Source organism: Hemitrygon akajei, chromosome 3 (assembly GCF_048418815.1).
Source record: "Hemitrygon akajei chromosome 3, sHemAka1.3, whole genome shotgun sequence".
Taxonomy (NCBI): Eukaryota; Metazoa; Chordata; class Chondrichthyes; order Myliobatiformes; family Dasyatidae; genus Hemitrygon; species Hemitrygon akajei.
This window is the reverse complement of record NC_133126.1, coordinates 111,894,516-111,918,172: the sequence shown is the minus strand read 5'-3', so window position 1 is coordinate 111,918,172 and position 23,657 is coordinate 111,894,516. Positions and strand designations below refer to the sequence as shown.

The following is a 23,657-nucleotide window of genomic DNA, read 5'->3' as shown; positions in this document are numbered from 1 at the left end:
AAAACTAGGTTTAAGGTGAAGGGAGAACAGAGTGAGTATATGAAGTAGGTTGGTAAAGGTGTAAATAACATTGGAAAGACATTGAAACAAGGACACAGATAGGAAAGGTTCAGAGGGATATGGGCCAAATGCAGGCAAATGAATTGTCCTATACAGGTTAAAATAGATGAGTTAGTCCAAAGGGCCAACACTTTCTGCACTATACCACTACGAATCACTTGTCAGACAGACAAGCGTGGAAGAGTGATACACAGCTGGGATGCAATTCCTTCCCAATGCCTTTGTTGAACATAAGCAACTCTCCTGCTGAAAACCATCTTCTGTCCTTCCATAGGTGTGAACCACATTCCTCTACATACATGATCTCATTAAAACCAGAGCACAAATAAAACAAAATTGTCTAGAAAAGCCCAGATTAGACGTGACCAGAGTGGTGTCTCTCTCTGTCTCTCTCCATGTAGACCTGTTGAGAATTACCAGCATTTCAGATTTTTATTTCTGACCCCCGCAGTGTTTTTGCTGTTAAGTCAACAGTGAAGCTCTGCAGTTACAACCCCTCCAGTCACATATAGTGCTCTCAATCTTCCCTTATAAAACTTCATACATTTTGATTTACAATATCCATACCTTCCAGTTTAGACTCTCATCTTTCATCAGTTCTTTAAACCGCTGATACACCATCTCCTGAAAGGCAAGGTTTTCATAGCGTTCAATACCAAAGCCTGCACGTTTCATGGCAGCCAAGGGTTCAAGATCAAGGAACAGGACCACATCTGGTTTTGGAATACCAACATCTGCTTGCTTGCACCACTCCAAGGTGAAACCCTATTTGGGAAAACATTTCAAAACAACAGAGGTGAATAGCAAGTATAAAGCACCTTTGTTTGACTTACAGGGGGCTAAGAGAAATAGTGAAGAGGCGAAGCTTGCCCATACAGGTCTAACAGCAAAACCCAACTTTAGGAACAAAAAGACTAGAATTGAAGTTCAGAGTTCTCAGAGGATTGGAGGGCTGGACATTAGAGATAGGAAGCCAAGGTTGATCAGTGACCTTGGCCTTGTCACTGTTGTATGATAGTAATAGGTTTGCATGAGCTAAAGTTCAGACACGTTTCTCAGAAGGCAGGCTGAGACAAGGGTGCAGACAGTCTATCTTATCGAACTGGAACATATTGATCTATAACAAGATAGTGAATAACCTTTGTAAAAGGCAAAAATGGGCCTCAATCTGACCCCAGGATTACAAAGACCCCTCATCAGTAAGGACGTTGAGTACAAGAGTTGGGACATCACGTTAGAGCTGTAAAAGACATGGATGAGACAGCAATTCTGGCCCATGGGTATAGAAAGAATGCACTGAGCTGGAAAAGGTGGAGAAAAGAATGCCATGCCTCATTTCTGCCCCATAGATGGCCGAGGAGTGACCTTGGAGAGGTAAGTAAAATTATAAGGGAAACATTTAAGGTGAATTTTCCCAAGATAGGGGAATCTAAAAGTAGAGGTCATTAGTTTAAGGTGAGAGGAATAATTTAAAGAGCAGCCAAGGAACAACTTTTTCCATACATATTGTTGTAGGTATGGGGAATGATATGGGTACAATTACAATGTTTAAAAGACATCTGAACAGATTCATTGATAGGAAAGGTTTAAAAAGATATGGATGAAACCCAGGAAAAGGGGACTAGATCATGCAGACAACTGTTAGCATGGACAAGTAGCTCAAAGGGCCCATTTCCATCCTGTGTAACACCAGCCGAGGTGCGAATGAATGGATTCTTACTTAGTTATTTAGAGATACCACATGGAACAGGCCCTACCGGCCCTATGAGCTACGTGCCTACCAACCCACTTACTTAACGTTAGCCTTATCACAGGACAATTTACAATGACAAATTAACATTAACTGGTAGGTCTTTGTACTGTGGGGAGGAAAGAGGAGTACTCTACTGCTTCCTTTACAATCGGATCTCTCCTCTTGGTTTCTTCATCCACATCACCTGATAAATCCTGTTTTCATCTCTCCATTGACTCCTTTCTTGTTTGGCCTTCCATTCATCCAGCTGGGCTTTGGTCTTTCAATCCACTTTTACAAGTAGCTTTTGTCTCGCACTTGAAGTTCTTGCAATAACCTTAAAGCAGGCAGAGTATATTCTGGTTCTTTACACTCACAAAAGCTGAAAGCTTGCAACTTTTCCAGCTTAAAAACACCACATTTCACCTGATTAACATATCAGAAGCTTTCGCAGATACGTTGCTAACAAAAACTGCTGTTGTTGGACCACTGCTTTCGTCACTTTCATAATTCCTCTGAGCAGCATGGTCCTTCCTTGGTCCAATATGCTTTCCAACCGGGGGTGGCACCAACACCTGTTTATCTTCTGTTGGGCAATGGTTCATGGTGTTTGGCATGGAGACAGTTGTGGCATCATTCAGTACCTTTCTCAATTCACTTTCAGTTGACTCGATGACAGGGGATATGCCATGTAAATGTTGAACAATCTCCATTAAATTGTATTTGTCTAAGCCACTCATGCCCCCACAATGATGCTCTCGTGTTTTTATCAAGCCAGTGTCCAATTCCTTTTTAATTAATTTGCTGTTACTTCTGGTGTAAGCCATGTTGCTTGTCTCCTGTTAGTTTTTACTTTTAAAATCTCAAGACTACCCAATTCTGTGTCACTCTAATTTTTATCAGATTTTTCATCAGCAGCATGCATTAGTGCTCTTTTTGAAACTGCAACTTGCCTTTTTATCTTCACTGTGTAGTCCATTTATGTTTTGTCTGCCCGACATCTTCTTTGTATGTGACCTTGCATTTTTCGAGTTTCACCTTTAAACCGGCATTGGTCCAATGTATGTGAGCCCCTGCCACAACAGTAACACAAACTGTTGGGCCAGGCAGGTTTCTGTTTAGATGTTGCAATTTTGTTCATGCTCACTTTCATTCCTGACTCCGACTCCATTGTGTCTGTCTGCTGTTTCCATTGATACCACAACTTAAATGCTCTTTTAAATGTAAGTTGTGCTTCAGTTAGGAGTCGTTTTTGAATCCCTTCTTGTAACATTCCACAAGCTAAACGATCTCTCAGTGCATCATTAAGCCCACTGAACTGACAATGCTTAGAAAATCTCTTCAATTCAGCCATGTGCACCGAAATGGACGCCCCTTCCTTTTGATTCAGTTTATGAAACCTAAAGAATTCTTCAGTCAACAGCGGTTCTAAATGTTCCTGCATTACTTAACAAGAGAGCCAAGAGATTTGTCTTTTACTTTACTTTTAAGCAAACTACGCACTTACTACATGGTAGTGTCATGACATATGCAATTCACTTATTTTACATATAATTCAAAATGAATTATTTAAATGAACAAGAATACTTAATCATACAATATATTTACAATATTACTTAAATACTACTGAAATATTAAATACACAATAATGTCAGGCTTGCCTTCGTTGGTAGGGGTGTTGAGTATAAGAGTGAGAAGGTCATCCTGCAGCTAGATACAACTTCAGTCAGACCGCATTTGGAGCATTGAATGCATTTCTGGTCACCCCATCATAGGAAGGATGAGGAGAGGGTGCAGAAATAATTTCACAGGATGCTGCTTGGATTAGAAGGTATGAGTTATAAAGGTTTTTGACAAACTTAGGTTGTTTTCCTTACAGCGTTGGAGGCTGAGGGGAGAACTGGTGGATGATTTGAAAATGATGAGAGGTGTAAACAGGGTGGAGTCTCCAGCGTAGAAGAGTAGACATGTCAACCAGAGAGGACATGCCTTTAAGGTTGGGGGGGGGGGGGGGTTGGGGTTGTGGAATTTAAAGGCAAAGTGAGGGACAAATTTTCATTATTATTGTAGAGAGCAGCAGGTGGCGGGAAGAGCTTACCAGCGGTAACAGTGTCAAGTGGGCAGTTTGATGGTGTTTAAGAGGCTTTTAGCAAGACACATAAATATGAAGGGAATGGAACAGTATGGAAGATACACAAAAGGAGGGCAGTTAGTGTAAGTTGGCATCAAGATCAGCACGTTTTGAGCTGTACTCTTCTATATAAGCAATTGTTAATTCTCAGCCACGGTGACAGGCATATCTGTCACAGATAGTTTTCATTTCAAATTCAAAGACAATTAGGCACCTCAATCTTAAATATAAATGATTGAGTCATATTGGCATTGAAGGCATCATGGAAAAGCAGATATAATTTCACTTAAAATTTAGATATTAACAAAGGATAAGAACAAATGTAAAAAATTATTGTATTTCAGTCAGAGGGGTGAATCTGTGGAACAATTGTAGTGAGAATTTTAAAAACATGCACCACACTTAACAAATTTTTTAAATTATTTAAAAATAATTTAATGAATAAATATAAGATACATGATTTAAAATGAATGGGAGTAATGTAAATAAAAGATACTTGGAATTGGATTTTGTGTTAAAAGATTATGAAATTTTTTGTTTTCATGTGAGGATTGACGCCAAATATGTTGTTGTATAAGTAAGAGGGGTAAGCACAGTAAGCTGTAGTTTCAGCCTACACCCTTTCGGCTGTTTTAAAGAATATCTACATTTTTGTTGTTATTTTGTCTTATGAAATCATCATTGAAAATGATGCTTTTTGTTATGTTTGTATTGATCAAAATAAAAAAAATTCATTCATTCAGATATTTTATGAATTCACTATTCTCTTTCAATACTGGGCAAAACTCTAATTAACCCAGTTTTATTGTACTTACTGATTTTGAACTTGTGAATGCAACTCCAGAGAAAGCATATCTATCGACAATGACAGACACCCCTTTCTCCAAGTTGTTTCTAATCTGTGACCTGGAACATAGAAGGGAGAGAAATGCCATAACTGTAAGCATATTTCTGTAACACAAGGCAAATCCCACATCCAACATTTGTAATTCAGTAACAGATCCAAAGATTTTGCCCAACCACACATTAAAGAAACTGCCTCAGAAAAATCATTTAATGGTGTCAGATATCTTGATGAACTGCAATAGACTGTGCAGAAAGCTACTCCCACAGCACCATAAAGTTTGGTAGCTCCAGGGATGATGCCACTAACGACTGGCAAATTCACTGCCCAGGGTGATACACAATTCCAAAGAGAACTTGTAAATGATCCAGATCTAACATCTGCAGTCCCTATGTTTGTTATAGCCAGGGTGGTAATGGTGACAAGCTCCCTCTACCTATTAAATGTTCTCAATGGCATGCGCCTCAAATAGCCTCTGACAACCAAGTCCAGCTCCTGACCTTCACACGTGGCTTAGCAGAACCGTTTCTACAGACAGGAAAAGGGGCAAAGGCAGGTTACTGGTGCCTTAAACCAGTTACTTTGGGCAGATGGGACTCGTCAGCCGTAGTTGGCAGCTCATCTAGGAGAATGAAAACTGTGATCTCAAACCTTAGCTGCATTGAAGCTGTACCTACTCATGGGGAAGGCTTTGGGAGTAAACCCCAAATGAAAAATCCGGAGCTGCAGTCCTACATTGAGTTCAATGTTGACTAGCGACTCCTGCTGTTACCAAACTATACCAGCCTCTGCCGTTCTTTTGGGTTCATCAGATGCATGGAGCCCCAGGGGGAGCTTGCTACATGGCGTGGTAGTCATAGGTTCAAGAATGGACAAGCTGGTAAAGCAAGAATTAGTTAGCAAAGGTTGCCCAGTGACTTACACCACTACTACATGGTCAGCATTGTAGACGTTATTGATTCTATATTCCAGATTTAATTATTTGACATTTGATCCAGACATAAACATTAAATTGACACCAAGTATCATTTAAGGTAAAAGATACATTGACTAATCTGTACAAAGCTGGATCTAATCCAATCCCAATTACAAATCCAGGCCAAATTAAAAAGGAAATCAAGAATAGGAATCATCAATAGCTGATTTTAAGATGTACTTTGCCCATGGCACCCACTCTACCATCAGAAAGAAAACCTCTTTCCCCTTTCTACTCATACATTATTAAATAAAACACCTTACACTTGTTCCCATCTGTTAGCTGCAAAGAGCAAGTGCACAGCATGATCATTCAGGTTGTACTTCTTCTCCAGGTATAAGCTGATCAGGTGCCCAATTTCAGTATCTCTGTCTGTAACCAAATGCGAAATAAATTTAAGATCTCCCACTTACGTCATGCTTAAGGGGTTAGTGAGGTTTTTGTCTAAAAGCTTGAACTGCTAAGTATTTTAAACGGTAGTTAATTAGATCAGTAAAGTTTGTCAAATACATAAGGCTGCAATGAAATTCCTTGTTTGCATGAACCTCAAATTAGGCAACAAGCATGGTGATAATACAAGCACACAACAGAATGGTGCAACGATTGTTGCAATCTGATGTCCCTCAACATAAATGTACTAAAGTGACAATCACAGAATAATCAAGAGAAGTAGAGTCAAGAGTACAAGAATGTGGCTTGGGGTAGAGGTTTCAATTCGAACAACACTATATTGTTTTACATCCAGTTGTAAATTGAATGTCATTCTAAATAACTTGGATGACATTTTTAAAAATTTAATCATTGTGTTTTTAGTAATTGAATTGCCAGTATTGTGGTTTGCACTGAATGGAGTAGCACTGAAATCTTCTTGTCCTCAGCAATGACAATGAAGCTCTAACTATATTTGTGAGTTCTCAGCTCCTGGATCTCTTAGCCATTCTTATTAAAACAATACTGATGTTTACTGGGAGAGTGCAAGAGACTCCTCACAGTGGTACATGTCAATGATTTGGACTACGGTATTAATGGATTTGTGGCTAAATTTGCCGAAGATACAAAGATAGGTGGTGGAATGGGTAGTATTCAGGAAACAGAGAGCCTGCAGAGTCTTAGATAGTTTAGGAGAATAGGCAAAGAAGTGGTAAATGAAATACGATGTTGGAAAGTGTATGGTCATGCACTTTGGTGGAAGAAATAAACAGGCAGACTATTATTTAGATGGGGAGAGAACTCAAAATGCAGAGGTGCAAAGGGACTTGGGAGCCCTTGCGCAAGACACCCTAAAGGTTAACCTCCGGGTTGAGTCGGTTGTGAAGCAGGCGAATGCAATGTTGGCTTTCATTTCTACAGGTACAGAGTACAAGAGCAGGGATGTGATGTTGAGGCTCTATAAGGCACTCGTGAGACCACACTTGGAGTATTGTGGTTTGGGCTTTGGGCTCCTTATTTTAGAAAGGATATACTGACATTGGAGAGGATTCAGAGAAGATTCATGAGAATGATTCCAGGAATGAAAGGGTTACCGTATGAGGAACGCCTGGCAGCTCTTGGGCTGTATTCCCTGGAGTTCAGGAGAATGAGGGGGGGTCTCACAGAAACATTCTGAATGTTAAAAGGCCTGAACAGATTAGATATGGCAAAGTTATTTTCCCATGGTAGGGGATTCTAGGACAAGAGGCCACAACTTCAGGATTGAAGGACGTCCTTTTACTTTTTCAATCTTTTTATTATTGTTATTAATATCAACAAAATAAAATTGATACATAGATAATGGGATTACAAACATACACATTTCAACTGAACATGAAAGAATACATAAGCAATGATTACAGTATAAATGAGTATTCCCAAATCATGGACGATACAATATACAAATAAACAAGGCAAACCTAGGTATATCATAATATATAATAAAAAAAACAGAAAAAAAGATTATGCAAAAAAAACTAATCTAATAGTCTAGTAACTAATAAGGAAAAAAAACAAAAAAAGAAAAAAGAGAAAAAGAAAAAATGGAAAAAAAAGGGCTGTTTATAATATCTCACAAAAATACAAAATCATCAGTGTCATCAACTCCGATCCTCTCAACATATATAAAATCGAAACTGGAAAATCAAATAGGCTTGGAACAGTGTCATATTACATCATATGAAAATATTGAATAAATGGTCTCCATATCTTTTCAAATTTAATAGAAGTATCAAATACACCACTTCTAATTTTTTCTAAATTTAGACATAACATAGTTTGAGAAAACCAATGAAATACAGTAGGAGGATTAATTTCTTTCCAATTCAACAAAATAGATCTTCTAGCCATTAGTGTAAGAAATGCAATCATTCGACAAGCGGAAGAGGATAAATGGAATGAGTCCATCATTGGTAAACCAAAAATTGCAGTAATAGGATGAGGTTGTAAATCAATGTTCAATACCACAGAAATAATATCAAAAATATCTTTCCAATATTTTTTCAAAAGCGGACACGACCAGAACATATGAGTTAAAGACGCTATCTCAGAATGACATGTGTCACAAATAGGATTTATATAGGAATAAAAATGAGCCAATTTATCCTTGGACATATGAGCCCTGTGCACAACTTTAAACTGTATTAATGAATGTTTAGCACATATAGATGATGTATTAACTAATTGAAGAATTTTATCCCAATTCTCAATAGGGATAGTAAGGTTAAGTTCTCTTTCCCAATCATTTTTAGTCTTATAAAAGGGCTCTGAACGTATCTTCATAATTATATTGTAAAGTTTTGATATTAGCCCTTTCTGAAAAGGGTTTAGTTCAAACAAATTCTCCAAACTACCTGAAGACACAAAATTTGGAAAAGTAGGAAGTACAGTATTTAAGAAATTCCTAATCTGTAAATATCTAAAAAAATGAAATCTAGGCAAATTATATTTATTAGATAATTGCTCAAAAGACATAAAACAATTATCCAAAAATAAATTGGAAAATCGTAGTAATCCTTTAGTCTTCCAAGCTGAATAAGCTTGGTCTATAATAGGATAAAAAAAGCAATTGGATACAATAGGAATATTTAAAACAAACTGAGTCAACCCAAAAAATTTCTGAAATTAAAACCATATACGTAAAGTATGTTTAACTATCGGGTTGTCAATTCGTTTCGGCAATTTAGAAAGAGCAAAGGGAAGAGAAGTCCCTAAAATAGAACCCAATGCAAATCCTTGTACAGATTTAATTTCCAGGTTCACCCAATGAGGGCTAAAAGATATATCCCAATCCTTTAACTAACATATCAAATTTCGGATATTAACTGCCCAATAATAAAATCTAAAATTAGGCAATGTCAATCCACCTTCCTTCCTTGCCTTCTGTAAATATATTTTACCTAACCTAGGATTTTTATTCTGCCATATATATGAGGAAATTTTTGAATCAACATTAGCAAAAAAAGATTTCGGAATAAAAATTGGTACCGCTTGAAATATATATAAAAACTTGGGTAAAATAACCATCTTAATAGCATTAATCCGACCTATCAGAGATAAAGATAGTGGTGACCACTTAATAAACAAACATTTAATCTGATAAAGGGTAAAAATTAACCTTAAATAAGTCTTTATAGTTTATTGTGATTTTAATCCCTAAGTAAATAAAAGAGTCATTAACTAATTTAAAAGGTAAATTTCCATAAATTGGAACCTGTCTATTTAAAGGAAACAATTCACCCTTATTAAGATTTAATTTATACCTGGAAAAATCACTAAATTGAGCCAACAATGATAAAACTGCAGGAATGGATTTCTCAGGATCAGAAATAAATAATAATAAATCATCTGCATATAATGATAACTTATGTATATCTGTCCCACGATTAATGCCAAAAATATTCTGTGATTCTCTGATAGCAATTGCCAAGGGTTCTAAAGCAATATCAAATAATAATGGACTAAGAGGACAGCCTTGTCTAGTATCCCGAAATAAACGAAAAAAGGGAGATCTTTGATTGTTAGTAAGCACCGAGGCTACTGGAGTATGATATATCAGTTTAATCCAGGAAATGAATGTCGGACTAAAATTAAACTTCTCAAGCACATTAAATAAGTATGGCCATTCAACTCTATCAAATGCTTTCTCCGCATCTAATGAAATAACACATTCTGAAGTGCTATGTGAAGGAGTATAAACAATATTCAATAATCTCCTAACATTGAAAAAATAGCGATTTTTAATAAAACCGGTTTGATCTTCCGAAATAATTTGGGGTAATACCTTCTCCATCCTGGATGCCAGTAACTTGGAAAAGATCTTGGAATCTACATTCAATAAAGATATTGGTCTATAGGATGCGCAGTCAGTAGGGTCTTTATCTTTCTTCAATATTAAAGAAATGGAAGCTCTATAAAAAGATTGTGGCAAATTGCCCAATCTAATTGCTTCTTCAAAAACCCTGCATAACCAAGGAGAAAGAGTAGCGGAAAAACATTTTAAAAATTCTACTGTATACCCATCTGGACCTGGTACTTTCCCAGAACTCATGGAGGAAATAACCCCTTTAATTTCTGCATCCGTAATAGGAGTTTCTAATATTGAAAGATCATCTGATGATAATTTTGGAAAATTCAATTTCCCAAGAAAATCACACATGGTATTACAATCATGGGGGAATTCAGAATGATACAGGGAGGTATAAAAATCTTGAAATGATTTATCTCATCATGGTTAACTGTCAGATCCCCATTCTGCTGATGGATCTTAGTAATTTGACGTTTAACCAAAGCATTCTTCAATTGACTAGCTAACAGTTTACCCAATTTATCACTATGTATATAAAAATCAGATCTGGTTTTCATTAATTGATTTTCAATCGAAGATGTAAATAATAAACTATGTTCCGTTTGAAGTTCAACCCTTTGTTTGTAAAGCTCCTTACTAGGAGTGATCGAATATTTCTTGTCAATCTCTTTAATTTTACCAACCAATAAAAGAGTTTCCTTCTTAATGCGTTTTCTCAGACCAACAGAGTAGGAGATAATCTGTCCACGTATATATGCTTTAAAAGTGTCCCAAAGTGTTCCGCAAGAAATATCATCCGTGGAATTAGTTGAAAAGAAGAAATCGATCTGTTCCTTCATAAATTTAATAAAATCCGGATCTTGCAGTAAGGTAGAATCAAATCGCCATTGTCTAGCATTAGAAGCTGTATCCGTAAATTTAATAGAAAGTTTTAATGGAGCATGGTCAGAGATGGCTATAATATCATAATTACAACCAATTACCGATGGAATAAAACAAGTCAATAAAAAAAATAATCAATTCTCAAGTAGGAATGATAAACGTGAGAAAAATGAAAACTCTTTGTCCTTAGAATGCCGAAATCTCCAAATATCAAAAATTCCATTATCAGTCAAAAAAGAGTTAATACAAGTGGCCGACTTATTGGGTAAAGTCTGAGTAGATATAGATTTGTCCATCAAAGGATTTAAACAACAATTAAAGTCACCACCCATTATTAACTTATATTCATTTAGATTAGGTAGAGAAGTAAATAAGGACTTTAAAAAATCAGGACAATCCACATTTGGAGCATAAACATTAACCATAGCAACCTTTTTGTTAAAAAGTAAGCCAGTAATTAACAAAAATCTACCATTCGGATCCGAAAAGATATCCTGTTGGACAAATGCAATAGAGGAGTCAATAAAAATTGAAACTCCCTTTACTTTGGCATTCGAATTCGAATGATACTGTTGACCCCTCCAAAATCGAAATAAGCGATAATTGTCCTCTTTCCTCACATGAGTTTCTTGTACAAAAATAATATGAGCATTAAGTCCTTGGAATACTTTGAAAATCTTTTTCTGTTTAATCGGATGGTTTAAGCCATTAGTATTCCAAGAGACAAAATTAATGGTCTGAGCCATATTTCTGAAATCAATCCTTTGGTATATAAAGGGTTAACCAAATTATGAACTCATGCACTCGGAAGAGGAACAAAAATAAGGAGCGGACCCGGAAATGACGACATCGCGGATATTTTTGTAGTTTAAAATCAGCCCAAATGAAAAAACTGAAAAAAACTGATATAAGAAACATAAGATTTAGAAAAAGACCTCCCACCCCCCACCCAAGAGGAAAAAAACCCCCACCTCAGCCAAGGATAGGCTGGGAAAAGGGAAAGATGAAACTAAATCTACCCCCATATCAGCAGAAGACAACTCCATATATAAAGGATTAAAAAAAATCCACCCAAACTCTAAAGAAATTATAATCACTATACTAATACCAAACTTCTTAATATAATTGGTAGTAAAAAAAAACAAAAAGAATATAGTCACTAGTAACTTATAAATCGGGTTAAAACCCAAACAAACCAAAAAAATTTAAACTGTGATAAGAGATGCATTATAGGAAGAAGACAAGAGAAAAAAAATGGTGAAATAAAAAAAAAGCCAAAAATATTTTATAGAAAAAACCGCCATCTTAGTAAAAAAAAAATTCACCTTTGAAGGATTAATAATAATAACCAAAGATAAAGTACAGTGGTTGAAGTAAGTAAAATAAAAAGATTAGTATGTCGAAAAAAAGTAACTAGGGTATAAAATATAGAGTAAACCTACACCAATAGCCAGAAACAAAATCTGGTTTTGGAAATAAAAACCATCTTGCATGATCAAAATCACTCATTTATTAGAGATGAGTGTCCGTAGCAGTAGGAAAGTTCTCATTCAGAAAGCTTCTCGCTTCAGATGTAGAAAGAAAAACATGACGTGGAGCATTCGGAGGCGAGATTCTGAGCTTCGCAGGGTATAAGAGCGCAGGTTTTAGATTTTTCTCATAACATTCAGACATCAGAGGTTTAAAAAGAAGCCTTGCCTTCATTACTTCTGGACTAAAATCTTCTACTAATCGAAAATTGTGATCTTGAAATTTGACCATCCCTACACGCTGAGCCACACCAATAAGTTGCTCTTTAACATGCACATAATGAAATCGGACAATTACAACCGGTGGTTTAGCTGAAACACTCGGTGATCGACGCATAATTCTGTGAGTGCGATCGAGTAACGGAGGACTGTCTGGGAATACAGAAGGGAACGCATCCTTTAGAAGTTGAGCAAAGTACTTCGAGGGGTCCCCTTGTTCAATACCTTCCGGGAGACCAAATATGCGTAGGTTCTGTCTTCTGGACCGATTCTCAAAGTCGACACTCTTGGCTTTAAGTGTTTCCACCTGTTTAATTGTCGAAAGTATGTTCTGCTGCAGTTTTTCAATTATCAAGTCTCGCTTCCGAGCGTCCTCTTGCAGAGTTGCGATTAGAACTTGCTGCTGGTTAACTACTGAATCCGTCTTATCCATATAATCTTGAAAAGCCTTTATATCTTGTTTAAAAATTTGTCGTTGTTCTTCAAATTTTTGATTTAAAACCTCCAATAACATTTCATAAGTCAATTCAGTACGCTTAGGATCGGTCTGCTTTTTCTTCCCGTTCCTGTTAAGATCCTTCCCAGGTTCTCGCCCTTTAGATCTAAGAGCCATTTCTGTATTCATTTCTTCAAAAATTCACAATAAACTCTTAAAGATAAGTCCAAAAAAGTAGCAAGAATCTTTTGGTGTAGGTAAAAATAAGTTAAATAAGGGTGATCATAGGTTAAGGACGTCCTTTTAGAACTGAGTTGCGGAGAAACTACTTTAGTCAGAGGGTGGTAAAACTGTGGAATTTGTTGCCACGAGAGGCTGTGGAGGCCATGTCATTGTGTGTATTTAAGGCAAAGATAGATAGGTTCTTGATTAGCCAGGGCATCAAAGGGTATGGGGTGAAAGCAGTGGAGTGGGGATGACGGCAAGAATTGGATCAGCCCATGATTGAATGGTGGAATAGACTCGATGGGCCAAATGGCCTACTTCTGCTCCTATATCTTATGGTCTTCTGCCAACCGGAGTGGCCTTCAGGACAGTCCAAGGACAGTGGACTCTCCCAGGCACTGGATGTTAGGAAATCAGATTGTCTGTGAGGCACTGACTGGGAAAAACTCTCTTTAAGGTCCTTGAGACCGTACATGTCAATTTGTTTTTTGCTGAAGCACTCTGCTGCTGCAGTTGTTTTAGAGGAAGGCCAATAGAGATCTGAACAGATTAGGAGGTGCTCAATCCAACAGACAACAATACCCATCAGGACACAAGGGATATGGATTGTTTTTAAAAACTTGGATGATTACATAATCCATCGTGCTGGGAGCTGAGTCAACCACACCTTGCCAAAGGTTCATGACCTTTCAGCACTGGCATTTACAGAGAATTGGCTTATTTCCTCTGAGCTGATGGTCAGGATCTCCCCCCACCCCACCATCCCTGCCTCACATTCACAGTAGAAAACACGAGGAAATCTGCAGATGCTAGAAATTCAAGCTACACACACAAAATGCTGGTGGAACACAGCAGGCCAGGCAGCATCTATAAGGAGAAGCACTGTCGACGTTTCCGGCCAAGACCCTTCGTCAGGCCCGAAACGTCAACAGTGTTTCTCCTTATAGATGCTGCCTGGCCTGCTGTGTTCCACCAGCATTTTGAGCGTGTTGCTTCACAGTAGAAGTTGTTTTTGACCACATCAATAGGCTCTAGACTTTGGGTATATGAACTGTTCTGGTTCCATGCTGGCTGAGTGTACATTGTCCATAGCCTCTTTCTATCTTGTGTATTGATATCAGGTAGTGATACAACTAGACAGAATGCTCTCTACAACACATCAGTAGAAACTTGCTAGTCTTTGGTGGCATACCAAATTTCCTCACACTCCTATCTTACTACAGCCACTAGTATGTCTCCTTCATGACTGCATCAATATGTTGGGTCCAAGATAGAAAACTTACAGCACAATACAGGCCCTTCAGTCCAAAAAATTGTGCCGAACATGTCCTTACCTTAGAAAATACTAGGCTTACCCAGAGCCCTCTATTTTTCTAAGCTCCATGTACCTATCCAAGTCTCTTAAACTCTCTGAGATGTTGACACACAGAATTTGAAACTGCTCACCCTCCTCCACCTCTGATCCCTCAATAAAAACTGCTGTGTTCTCCTAACTTCCCTTTCCTTAAGTTCACCATCAATTCCTTAATCTAGCTGACATTAAGTGCAAGGCTGTTGTTCAACAATACTCAATCAACCTATCTATCACGCTTCTGACACCACTTTGTCATCATAGTGGTGTCACTGGTGAATTTATAGATGGTGTCTGAGCTGTGCCTAGCCACACAGTTATAATCGAAGAGAGAGTAAAGCAATGGAATAAGCATGCATGCTTGAAGTGCACTTGTGTAGACTGTCAGTGAGGAGATGTTACTGCCAAGCTGCTCTGCCTGTAGTCTCCTGATAAAGTAGCCCTGGGGTCTCCCAATGAAAAATTCAAGGATCCAGTTGCAGGGGAAGGTACAGAGGCCCAGGTTTTAAAGTTTGTTGATGAGGACTGAGGGGATGATAGTATTGGGTACTGAGCTGTGATCGCTAACAGCAGCCTGACGTATGCATTTTAGTCCAGGTGACCCAAAGCCAAGTAGAGAGCCAATGAGATTGCACCTGTAGAAGATCTGTTGTGGCAGTAGACAAATTGCAGCAGGTCCAGGTCCCTTCTCAGTTAATTTTAACCATGAACTACTTCTCAAAGCACTTCATCACAGTAGTCATCGAGTCAGCTCATCCTGCTCTTCTAGGGCACCAGTATGACTGATGTCCTTTCAAAGCAGGTGGGAACCTCTGACTACAGTAATGAGAACTTGTAGATGTCCTTGAACACTCAATCCAGTCGGTCAGCAAAGGTTTTCAACACCCTACCAGGTACATCATTTGAGGCCTGACACCTTGTGAGGGTTCACCCTCTCGAAGGATGTTCTGATGTCGGCCTCATCTGGGAGTGAAGAATCACAGCCATTTATGTTAAGTTATGAAATTCCACGTACTCACCATTCTCTGCATAAAGAACTTACCCCTGACATCTCCTCTGTACCTACTTCCAAGCACCTGAAAACTGTGCCCTCTTGTGCTAGCCATCTCAGCCCTGGGAAAAAGCCTCTGACTATCCACACAATCAATGCCTCTCATCATCTTACATAATCATACAAACAGAGAGAATGGCTACCAAGGTGGTGTTCATGGGTTCATTGTCCATTTAGAAATCTGATGGCAGAGAGGAAGAAGCTGTACCTAACACATTCAGCGTGTACCTTCTCTCCGACGATAAGAAGGCATGAGCTTTTTAAGACATTTCCTCTTGAAGATGTCCTCAGTGGTGGGGAAGTTAGTGCCCATGATGGAAATGGCCAAGTTTGCAAACTTCTGCAGCTTTATCCAATCAGTACATTGGAGTAGCCAGTCTGAAATGGCACTCCACAATACATCTGTAGAAATTTGTTAGTTTTTGGTGACATACCAAATCTCCTCAAACTCATAATGAAATATAGCTGCCAGTGTGGCCTCTCCATAATTACATCACTGTGTTGGGGCTAAGTAGGATAGATCTTCCGAGAAGTTGACACCCAGGAACTTGAAACTGCTCACCCTTTCCACTTCTGACCCCTCAAGATGACTGGTGTGTGTTCCCTCAACTTCCCCCTTCTTAAAGTCCACAATCAATTCTTTGGTCTTACTGACATTAAGTGCAAGGTTGTTATTACACCAGCCAACTAGCCGATCTATTTCACTCCTGTATGCCTTCCTTCTCATCACTATGTGCTGTGTCATCAGTGAATTTAGACATGTTTGTGCTGTGCAAGCCACAGTCATGTGTGTAGAGTAATGGCATGAAAACTGTCACAGCTGTTGTCTCTCTAACTTCACATGAAATTGCCTTTTCACTCTCACAATGGCCTTCTATAGGTCATAACTGGACTTCTAGAGTTCTGGATCGCAAGCCTTGAACAACATAGACGAGAAGCTAGACTGGACTGCCAACACAGATGCCTTGTGCAGGAAGGCACAGAGTCGAATGTACTTCCTAAGAAGGTTGGCGTCATTCAATGTCTGTAGTGAGATGCTGAAGATGTTCTATAGGTCAGTTGTGGAGAGCGCCCTCTTCTTTGTGGTGGCGTGTTGGGGAGGAAGCATTAAGAAGAGGGACGCCTCACGTCTTAATAAGCTGGTAAGGAAGGCGGGCTCTGTCGTGGGCAAAGTACTGGAGAGTTTAACATCGGTAGCTGAGCGAAGGGCGCTGAGTAGGCTACGGTCAATTATGGATAACTCTGAACATCCTCTACATAGCACCATCCAGAGACAGAGAAGCAGTTTCAGCGACAGGTTACTATCGATGCAATGCTCCTCAGACAGGATGAAGAGGTCAATACTCCCCAATGCCATTAGGCTTTACAATTCTACCGCCAGGACTTAAGAACTTTTTAAAGCTATTATTAATGCTTTTTGAGATGGTGATTTAGATGCATATCATATTTTTTTTACTGAGTTAAGTATTGTATGTAATTAGTTTTGCTACAAGTGTATGGGACATTGGAAAAAAGTTGAATTTCCCCATGGGGATGAATAAAGTATCTATCTATCTATCTATCTAGACGTAGCCCTCAGCAGACTGCAAATCTTCTGGTTTATCCTTGGCTTCTGGTTTGGTTATATTCTTGAAGGCACATTCATCCGCACAGGTCCTGAGGTCTATGGCAACTGTGGCATATCCATTCAGTTCTGAAGATGAAGGGGTATTCAACCTGTTTGTCAAAATTCCCCTTGCCTTTATTTAAAACTTGATTCTGTGGACCAGTTCTGTCCCTTTCCACAACCATTTCAAAACCTATCACTTAAAAACTGGCCAGCTCTCACAATGCTTCTCTGCTAGCGCCTGCTTTCCTTTTATGATGGCTCATGATTAGCCAATAAATTTTTTGTATTATCAAAACATTGTGCATAATTTTAAAATATACTTTCAAGAATCATCTGGGAGGCTGAAAACATTACAGAAGAAACATTTGAAGAGATGGTCACGCCCAGAGTATAGGCTTCAGAGAGAAGATGGGTGAACCCCAGAAATAAGGGGATTAAAGAGCCGGTGCAGGCTCCCTTATGGGCAACAAGTAAACCTCTTTGGATACCACTGGGGGTGGGGGTGGCACAGCAGCAGCCAGGGTTAGGCAAAGCAGTAACGATAGGGGACTCGACAGACAGGAGATTCTGTGGCTACAAGAGACACCAGGATGGTGTGTTGCCTCCTGGGTGCTAGGGTTCTGGATGTATTGGAGCGGCTGCAGGATATTCTCAAGGGGAGGTTGAACAGCCAGAGGTTGTGGTGCATATTGGCACTAATGACATAGGCAAAAAAGGGGAAGAGGTCCTATGCAGTGAGTATATAGTCATGAAAGAGGCTGAAAAGAAGGACCTCTAATGTAGTGATCTCTGGATTACTCCTGGTGCCACCGGCTAGTGCAAGTAGGAATGTGGTGATAGCATGGATGAATGAGTGGCTGAGGAGATGGTGCAGGGGATGGGGTTTCAAGTTCTTGGATCATTGGATCTTTTCTGCAGAAGGGGTAACATGTACAAGAGGGATGGGTTGCACCCGAACTGCAGGGGAACCAAAATCCTGGCCAGGAAGTTTGCTAATGCCAGGAAGGTTTAAACTAGTTCTGCAGGGATCTGGGAACCAGAACACAGATTAATAAGTGAAAGATCAGACAAGAAGGTAGATGTCAATGAAAGTACTAAAAGGCTAAATTGAAATAACAGATATGATCGGTCAGATGGTTTGAAATATGTATATTTTAATGCTAGGAATACTATGAGTAAAGGTGATGAACTTAAGAGCATCAAACAATACATGGAACTACGCTATTATGGCCATTAGAGACTTGGTTCACACAGGGGCAGCAATGGGTGATTAATATATCAGGTTTTCAAAGTTTAAAAAAGATAGCGAAAGAGGTTAAGGGTTGCACTACTAATCAGGGACAATATCACAGATGCACTCTGGCGAGACATATTTGAAGGGTCAGGCAATGAGTTCATTTGGATAGAAGTCAGGAATAGGAAGTGTGCACTCACATCGATGGGATTGTACTACAGATACCCCCTCCCCCGCTAATAGCCACCAGGAAACAGAGGAACAGATACGCAATCAGATTAAGTAAAAGTAAAAATGATAGGGTTGTTGTCATGGGAAAGTTCAACTCCCCTAATATAAACTGGGACCTTCTTAGTGCAAGGAGTTTAGATGGGGCAGAATTTGTTAAGTGTATCCAGAAGGGTTTCTTAAATCAATATGTAGATGGCCCAACGAGAGAAGGGACTGTACTGGACCTGATGTTGGGTAATGAGCCTGACCAGGTGACTCATCTTTCAGTGCGTGAATTCGTATGGAATAGTGACTACACCTCCTCATCTTTCAGGATAGCTAGATATAGAACATAGAATAGTACAGCACATTACAGGCCCTTCGGCCCACAATGTTGTGCTGACCCTCAAACCCTACCTCCTATATAACCCCCCACCTTAAACTCCTCCATATACCTGTCTAGTAGTCTCTTAAATTTCACTAGTGTATCTGCCTCCACCACTGACTCAGGCAGTGCATTCCACGCACCAACCACTCTCTGAGTGAAAAACCTTCCTCTAATATCCCCCTTGAACTTCCCTCCCCTTACCTTAAAGCCATGTCCTCTTGTACTGAGCAGTGGTGCCTTGGGGAAGAGGCGCTGGCAGTCCACTCTGTCTATTCCTCTTAATATCTTGTACACCTCTATCATGTCTCCTCTCATCCTCCTTCTCTCCAAAGAGAAGCCCTAACTCCCTTAATCTCTGATCATAATCCATAATCTCTAAACCAGGCAGCATCCTGGTAAATCTCCGCTGTACCGTTTCCAATGCTTCCACATCCTACCTATACTGAGGCGACCAGAACTGGACACAGTACTCCAAGTGTGGCCTAACTAGAGTTTTATAGAGCTCCATCATTACATCGCGTCTCTTAAACTCTATCCCTCGACTTATGAAAGCTAACACCCCATAAGCTTTCTTAACTACCCTATCTACCTGTGAAGCAACTTTCAGGGATCTGTGGACAGGTACCCCCAGATCTCTCTGCTCCTCCACACTACCAAGTATCCTGCCATTTACTTTGTGCTCTGCCTTGGAGTTTGTCCTTCTAAAGTGTACCACCTCACACTTCTCCAGGTTGAACTCCATCTGCCACTTCTCAGCCCACTTCTGCATCCTATCAATGTCTCTCTGCAATCTTCGACAATCCTCTAAACTATCCACAACACCACCAACCTTTGTGTCGTCTGCAAACTTGCCAACCCACTCTTCTACCCCCACATCCAGGTCGTTAATAAAAATCACAAAAAGTAGAGGTCCCAGAACAGATCCTTGTGGGACACCACTAGTTACAACCCTCCAACCTGAATGTACTCCCTCCAACATGACCCTCTGCCTTCTGCAGGCAAGCCAATTCTGAATCCACCTGGCCAAACTTCCCTGGATCCCATGCCTTCTGACTTTCTGAATAAGCCAACCATGTGGAACCTTGTCAAATGCCTTACTAAAATCCATGTAGATCACATCGGCTGCACTACCCTCATCTATATGCCTGGTCAGCTCCTCAAAGAACTCTATCAGGCTTGTTAGGCACGATCTGCCCTTCACAAAGCCATGCTGACTGTCCCTGATCACACCATGATTCTCTAAATGCCCACAGATCCTATCTTTCCCAACAGCTTTCCCACCACAGATGTAAGGCTCACTGGTCTGTAATTACCTGGACTATCCCTACTACCTTTTTTGAACAAGGGGACAACATTTGCCTCCCTCCAATCCTCCGGTACCATTCCCGTGGACAACGAGGACATAAAGATCCTAGCCCTAGCCAGATATAAGGATAGGTATGGTCTTTGCGGCAGAGTCTTAAATTGGGTTGTTGTCTTAAATTACAAAAGGTATAAGGCAGGGCCCAAGAAGGGTAAATTGGGAACACCTTTTCTCTAGCAAGTCCATGTCAGGCATGTGGAGGGTGTTAAAGATCAGTTGCACTGGGGACAGGAAAGGTCTGTTCCTGTTAGAACAACGGACAGGCATGGAAAGATAAGGGAACCTTGGAGGTCCAGTGAGATGATGAATTTAGTGAAGAAGAAAAAGGAAAAGTATGTAAAACTTCAGAAATTAGGATCAAATGGAGTACATGAGGAGTGTAAAGAAGCCAGAAAAGAACTGAAGAAGGGAATTAGGAAAACCAGGAGAGGCCATGAACAGTTCTTGGCAAGTAGGATTAAGGCAAATCCTAAGGCGTTCTATACATACATCACGAGCAAGAGGGTAACCTGGGAGAGGTGAGACTTCGTCAGGATTCTAGCAGCAGTGTTCTGAATGAGCTGAAGCTGAAGGATTTTTTTAGAGACCTGTAAAAATGCCATTACAGTAGTCAAGCCTACTAAAAATAAAAACATGGATGAGTTTGTCTAGATCTTGCTGAGGCATGAGCCCTATATTTTTTAGATGGTAGTAGGCTAACTTTGTAATTGTTTTAATGTGGCAATTAAAATTTAGTCAGAGTCCATCACAACACCAAGGAGTCTGGCTGGGTTTGTGGATTGTAACGACAAGAACTCTAAGTGAGCACTGACTTTTAATCATTCTTTTTGGCAGAGAAGTGGAGTTTTTGGGGCCTCATGAATGGCAGCAGTGTTATTAATGTTGGAATGTAATAGAACCACATTGAAAGAATTGACTACGAATGTAAAGAATGAAAAAGAATTGCACAGTTTATATTTAGAACACAGAACAGTATGGCTCAGGAACAGGCTATTCAGCCCACGATGTTGTGCAGAACCAGCTAAAAAAGATCAAAAAAAGCTGAAAACATCCCTCCTACCTACACACTGTCCATCGTCCTCATATCCATGTGCCTATCTAAATGTCTCTTAAAAGCCTCCAATGTACTTGCCTCTACCACCACACCAGGCAGCACGTCCCAGATATGCACCACTCCGAGTGGAAAAACTTACCCCTCACATCCCCTTTGAATGTATCCCCTCATGTCAATGCATGCCCTCGGGTATTAGACATCACTACCCTGAGGAAAGGATACTCCCTGCCTACTCTATCTATGCCTCTCATAATCTAATAAACCTCTATCAGATCTCCTCTCGGCATCCACCACTCCAGAGAAAACACAAGTTTGTCCAGCCTCTCGAAAGCCTCAACATCCGTCCTATAGTGGGGGAACCAGAACTGTATGCAGTACTCCAGATGTGGCCAAACTAGTGTTTAATACTGTTGCAACATAACCTCCCGACTTCTGAACTCAATGCCTCGACTAATAAAAGCAAGCATTCGATAAGCCGCCTTAATCACTCTATCGATCTCTGTGGCAACTTTTCATCTCCCGCTCTGTAACCGTTATTTATTTTTGCGTGTGCTTTTAATCTCTCTATATTGTCTGAAGTGTTATGTTTGATTTTATATCTTGTTTGAAAAGTGCTCGCTTTAAGTGCCCTAATGCCAGCCAGGAGCGGCCGGGGAGCCTGGTCTCTTCAGGCGGTGTGTCGAAGCAGTTAGTGGGTGTGTGGTGGAGATGCTCGATCACTTACTCGGGAAGCACATCAGTTCAACAGTCCGTCCACGCTGCCGCAAGGCCTCGTACAACCGCTTGCACTGGGTGCTCTTGCCCACCCGGTCCACCCCCTCCAGCACGATCAGAGCGCCGCGCTTGGCCGCCATTCGCGCTCTAGGCCCGGCCCGCGGCTGCCTCTCTGCGCACGCGCACATCCACCATCTGCGCACGCGCACATCCAGCTACCATCGGTTCCAGCCATTCGCCCGTGAAACTTGCTAGAACTGAGGATGAGTCTGGGCTTTGACTTGTCTAGCTTTCTCTACCCATCGCAACGCAACCATCACTGCCAACATCTCCACTGTATACACCCCTAACTAATTAGATGTTCTGCCAATTTATTTTCCTGGTATAGCCACTGCAAACCCTATCACTCTTCTTAGCACCATCCGTATAAATCTGAGTATAATCACTATACTTTTTCATCACATGACAGTTAAATGCACTCAGCAAATTAGTTTTATATTTTTCTTTCCTTTTTACCTCTAACAAATACCAGTCTATTTCAGGCCATACAATTTTCCATGGAGCTACAACCAGATAAAATACAGAAGGAATTATCCTTAGATCAAACACTCCACATTCTTTAGCAATATTAGTCCTCAGTTCTAGCAACTTTAAGATCTTTTCACTCAAACAGCCGGCAAGATGTACTTTATGAAGTCCTTCAGTCAGTCACAAGAGTTTCAAATCAGGGAGATCAGGTAAAATTTCTGAGTTCCAGCTCATGTAGGGGTGAAGGGGAATGAGAGGATGGATGAGTTGGCAAAGAGGGCATTAAAGAAAGAAAATATAGAAATAAACATTAGTATCAGTAAAGCAGGGGCTAAGTGTGTAATCTGGGGGGGAAATCATCCAAATGTGGCAAGAAAGATGGGACAGAGAGGGAAAAGGGAGGCATTTATATCAAATACAGAAGAGTGTTACAGATACTAGGGTGGGCAGTGGATACAGAGAGAGGAAATTGTGGACTAGGTTTAGGCTGGGGCACTGTGCACTAAACAAAACATTGAAAATGGTAGGGATACACCAGACAGGATTGCATGAGGACTGTCGGGAAGAGGAGTCAGTAGAACATGTAATTCTGAGTTGAAGTAAGTATGGTATACAGAGAGAGATAATGAGAATTAATCTAAGGGAATTGGGGGTGCAGGAATTCATATTAAAAGGGTTACTGGGCTTGTGTGAGAGAGCACAGGTCAGGGTACTTTTAGCTTTCTTAAGGGATACAGGGTTTTTTTAATATAGGATATGATGGATAAGCAGGAATAGGGTACTAGGATGGCCAAAGAAGGAAGGATAAAGTGTAGATGGGGGGAAAGGGTGTGTGTGTGTGTGTG

The 23,657-nt window shown here is 40.0% G+C and overlaps 1 protein-coding gene across 4 annotated transcripts in view; it reads right to left on the bottom strand.

Moving 5' to 3' along the window:
* The window catches only part of dtymk (deoxythymidylate kinase (thymidylate kinase)), a 51,074-nt gene extending 28,620 nt beyond the window's left edge, over positions 1-22,454 (bottom strand). For all 4 annotated transcript variants that reach the window (XM_073040583.1, XM_073040579.1, XM_073040580.1 and 1 more), the window contains exons 1-4: positions 22,295-22,454; positions 6,007-6,115; positions 4,739-4,829; positions 628-825 (exon numbers count right to left, since the gene is read on the bottom strand). In XM_073040583.1, the coding sequence (XP_072896684.1) occupies positions 628-825; positions 4,739-4,829; positions 6,007-6,115; positions 22,295-22,424 (528 nt within the window). In that variant the 5' untranslated portion in view covers positions 22,425-22,454. The remainder of the gene's footprint in view (positions 1-627; positions 826-4,738; positions 4,830-6,006; positions 6,116-22,294) is intronic.
* Between the last annotated feature and the right edge of the window lie 1,203 nt (positions 22,455-23,657).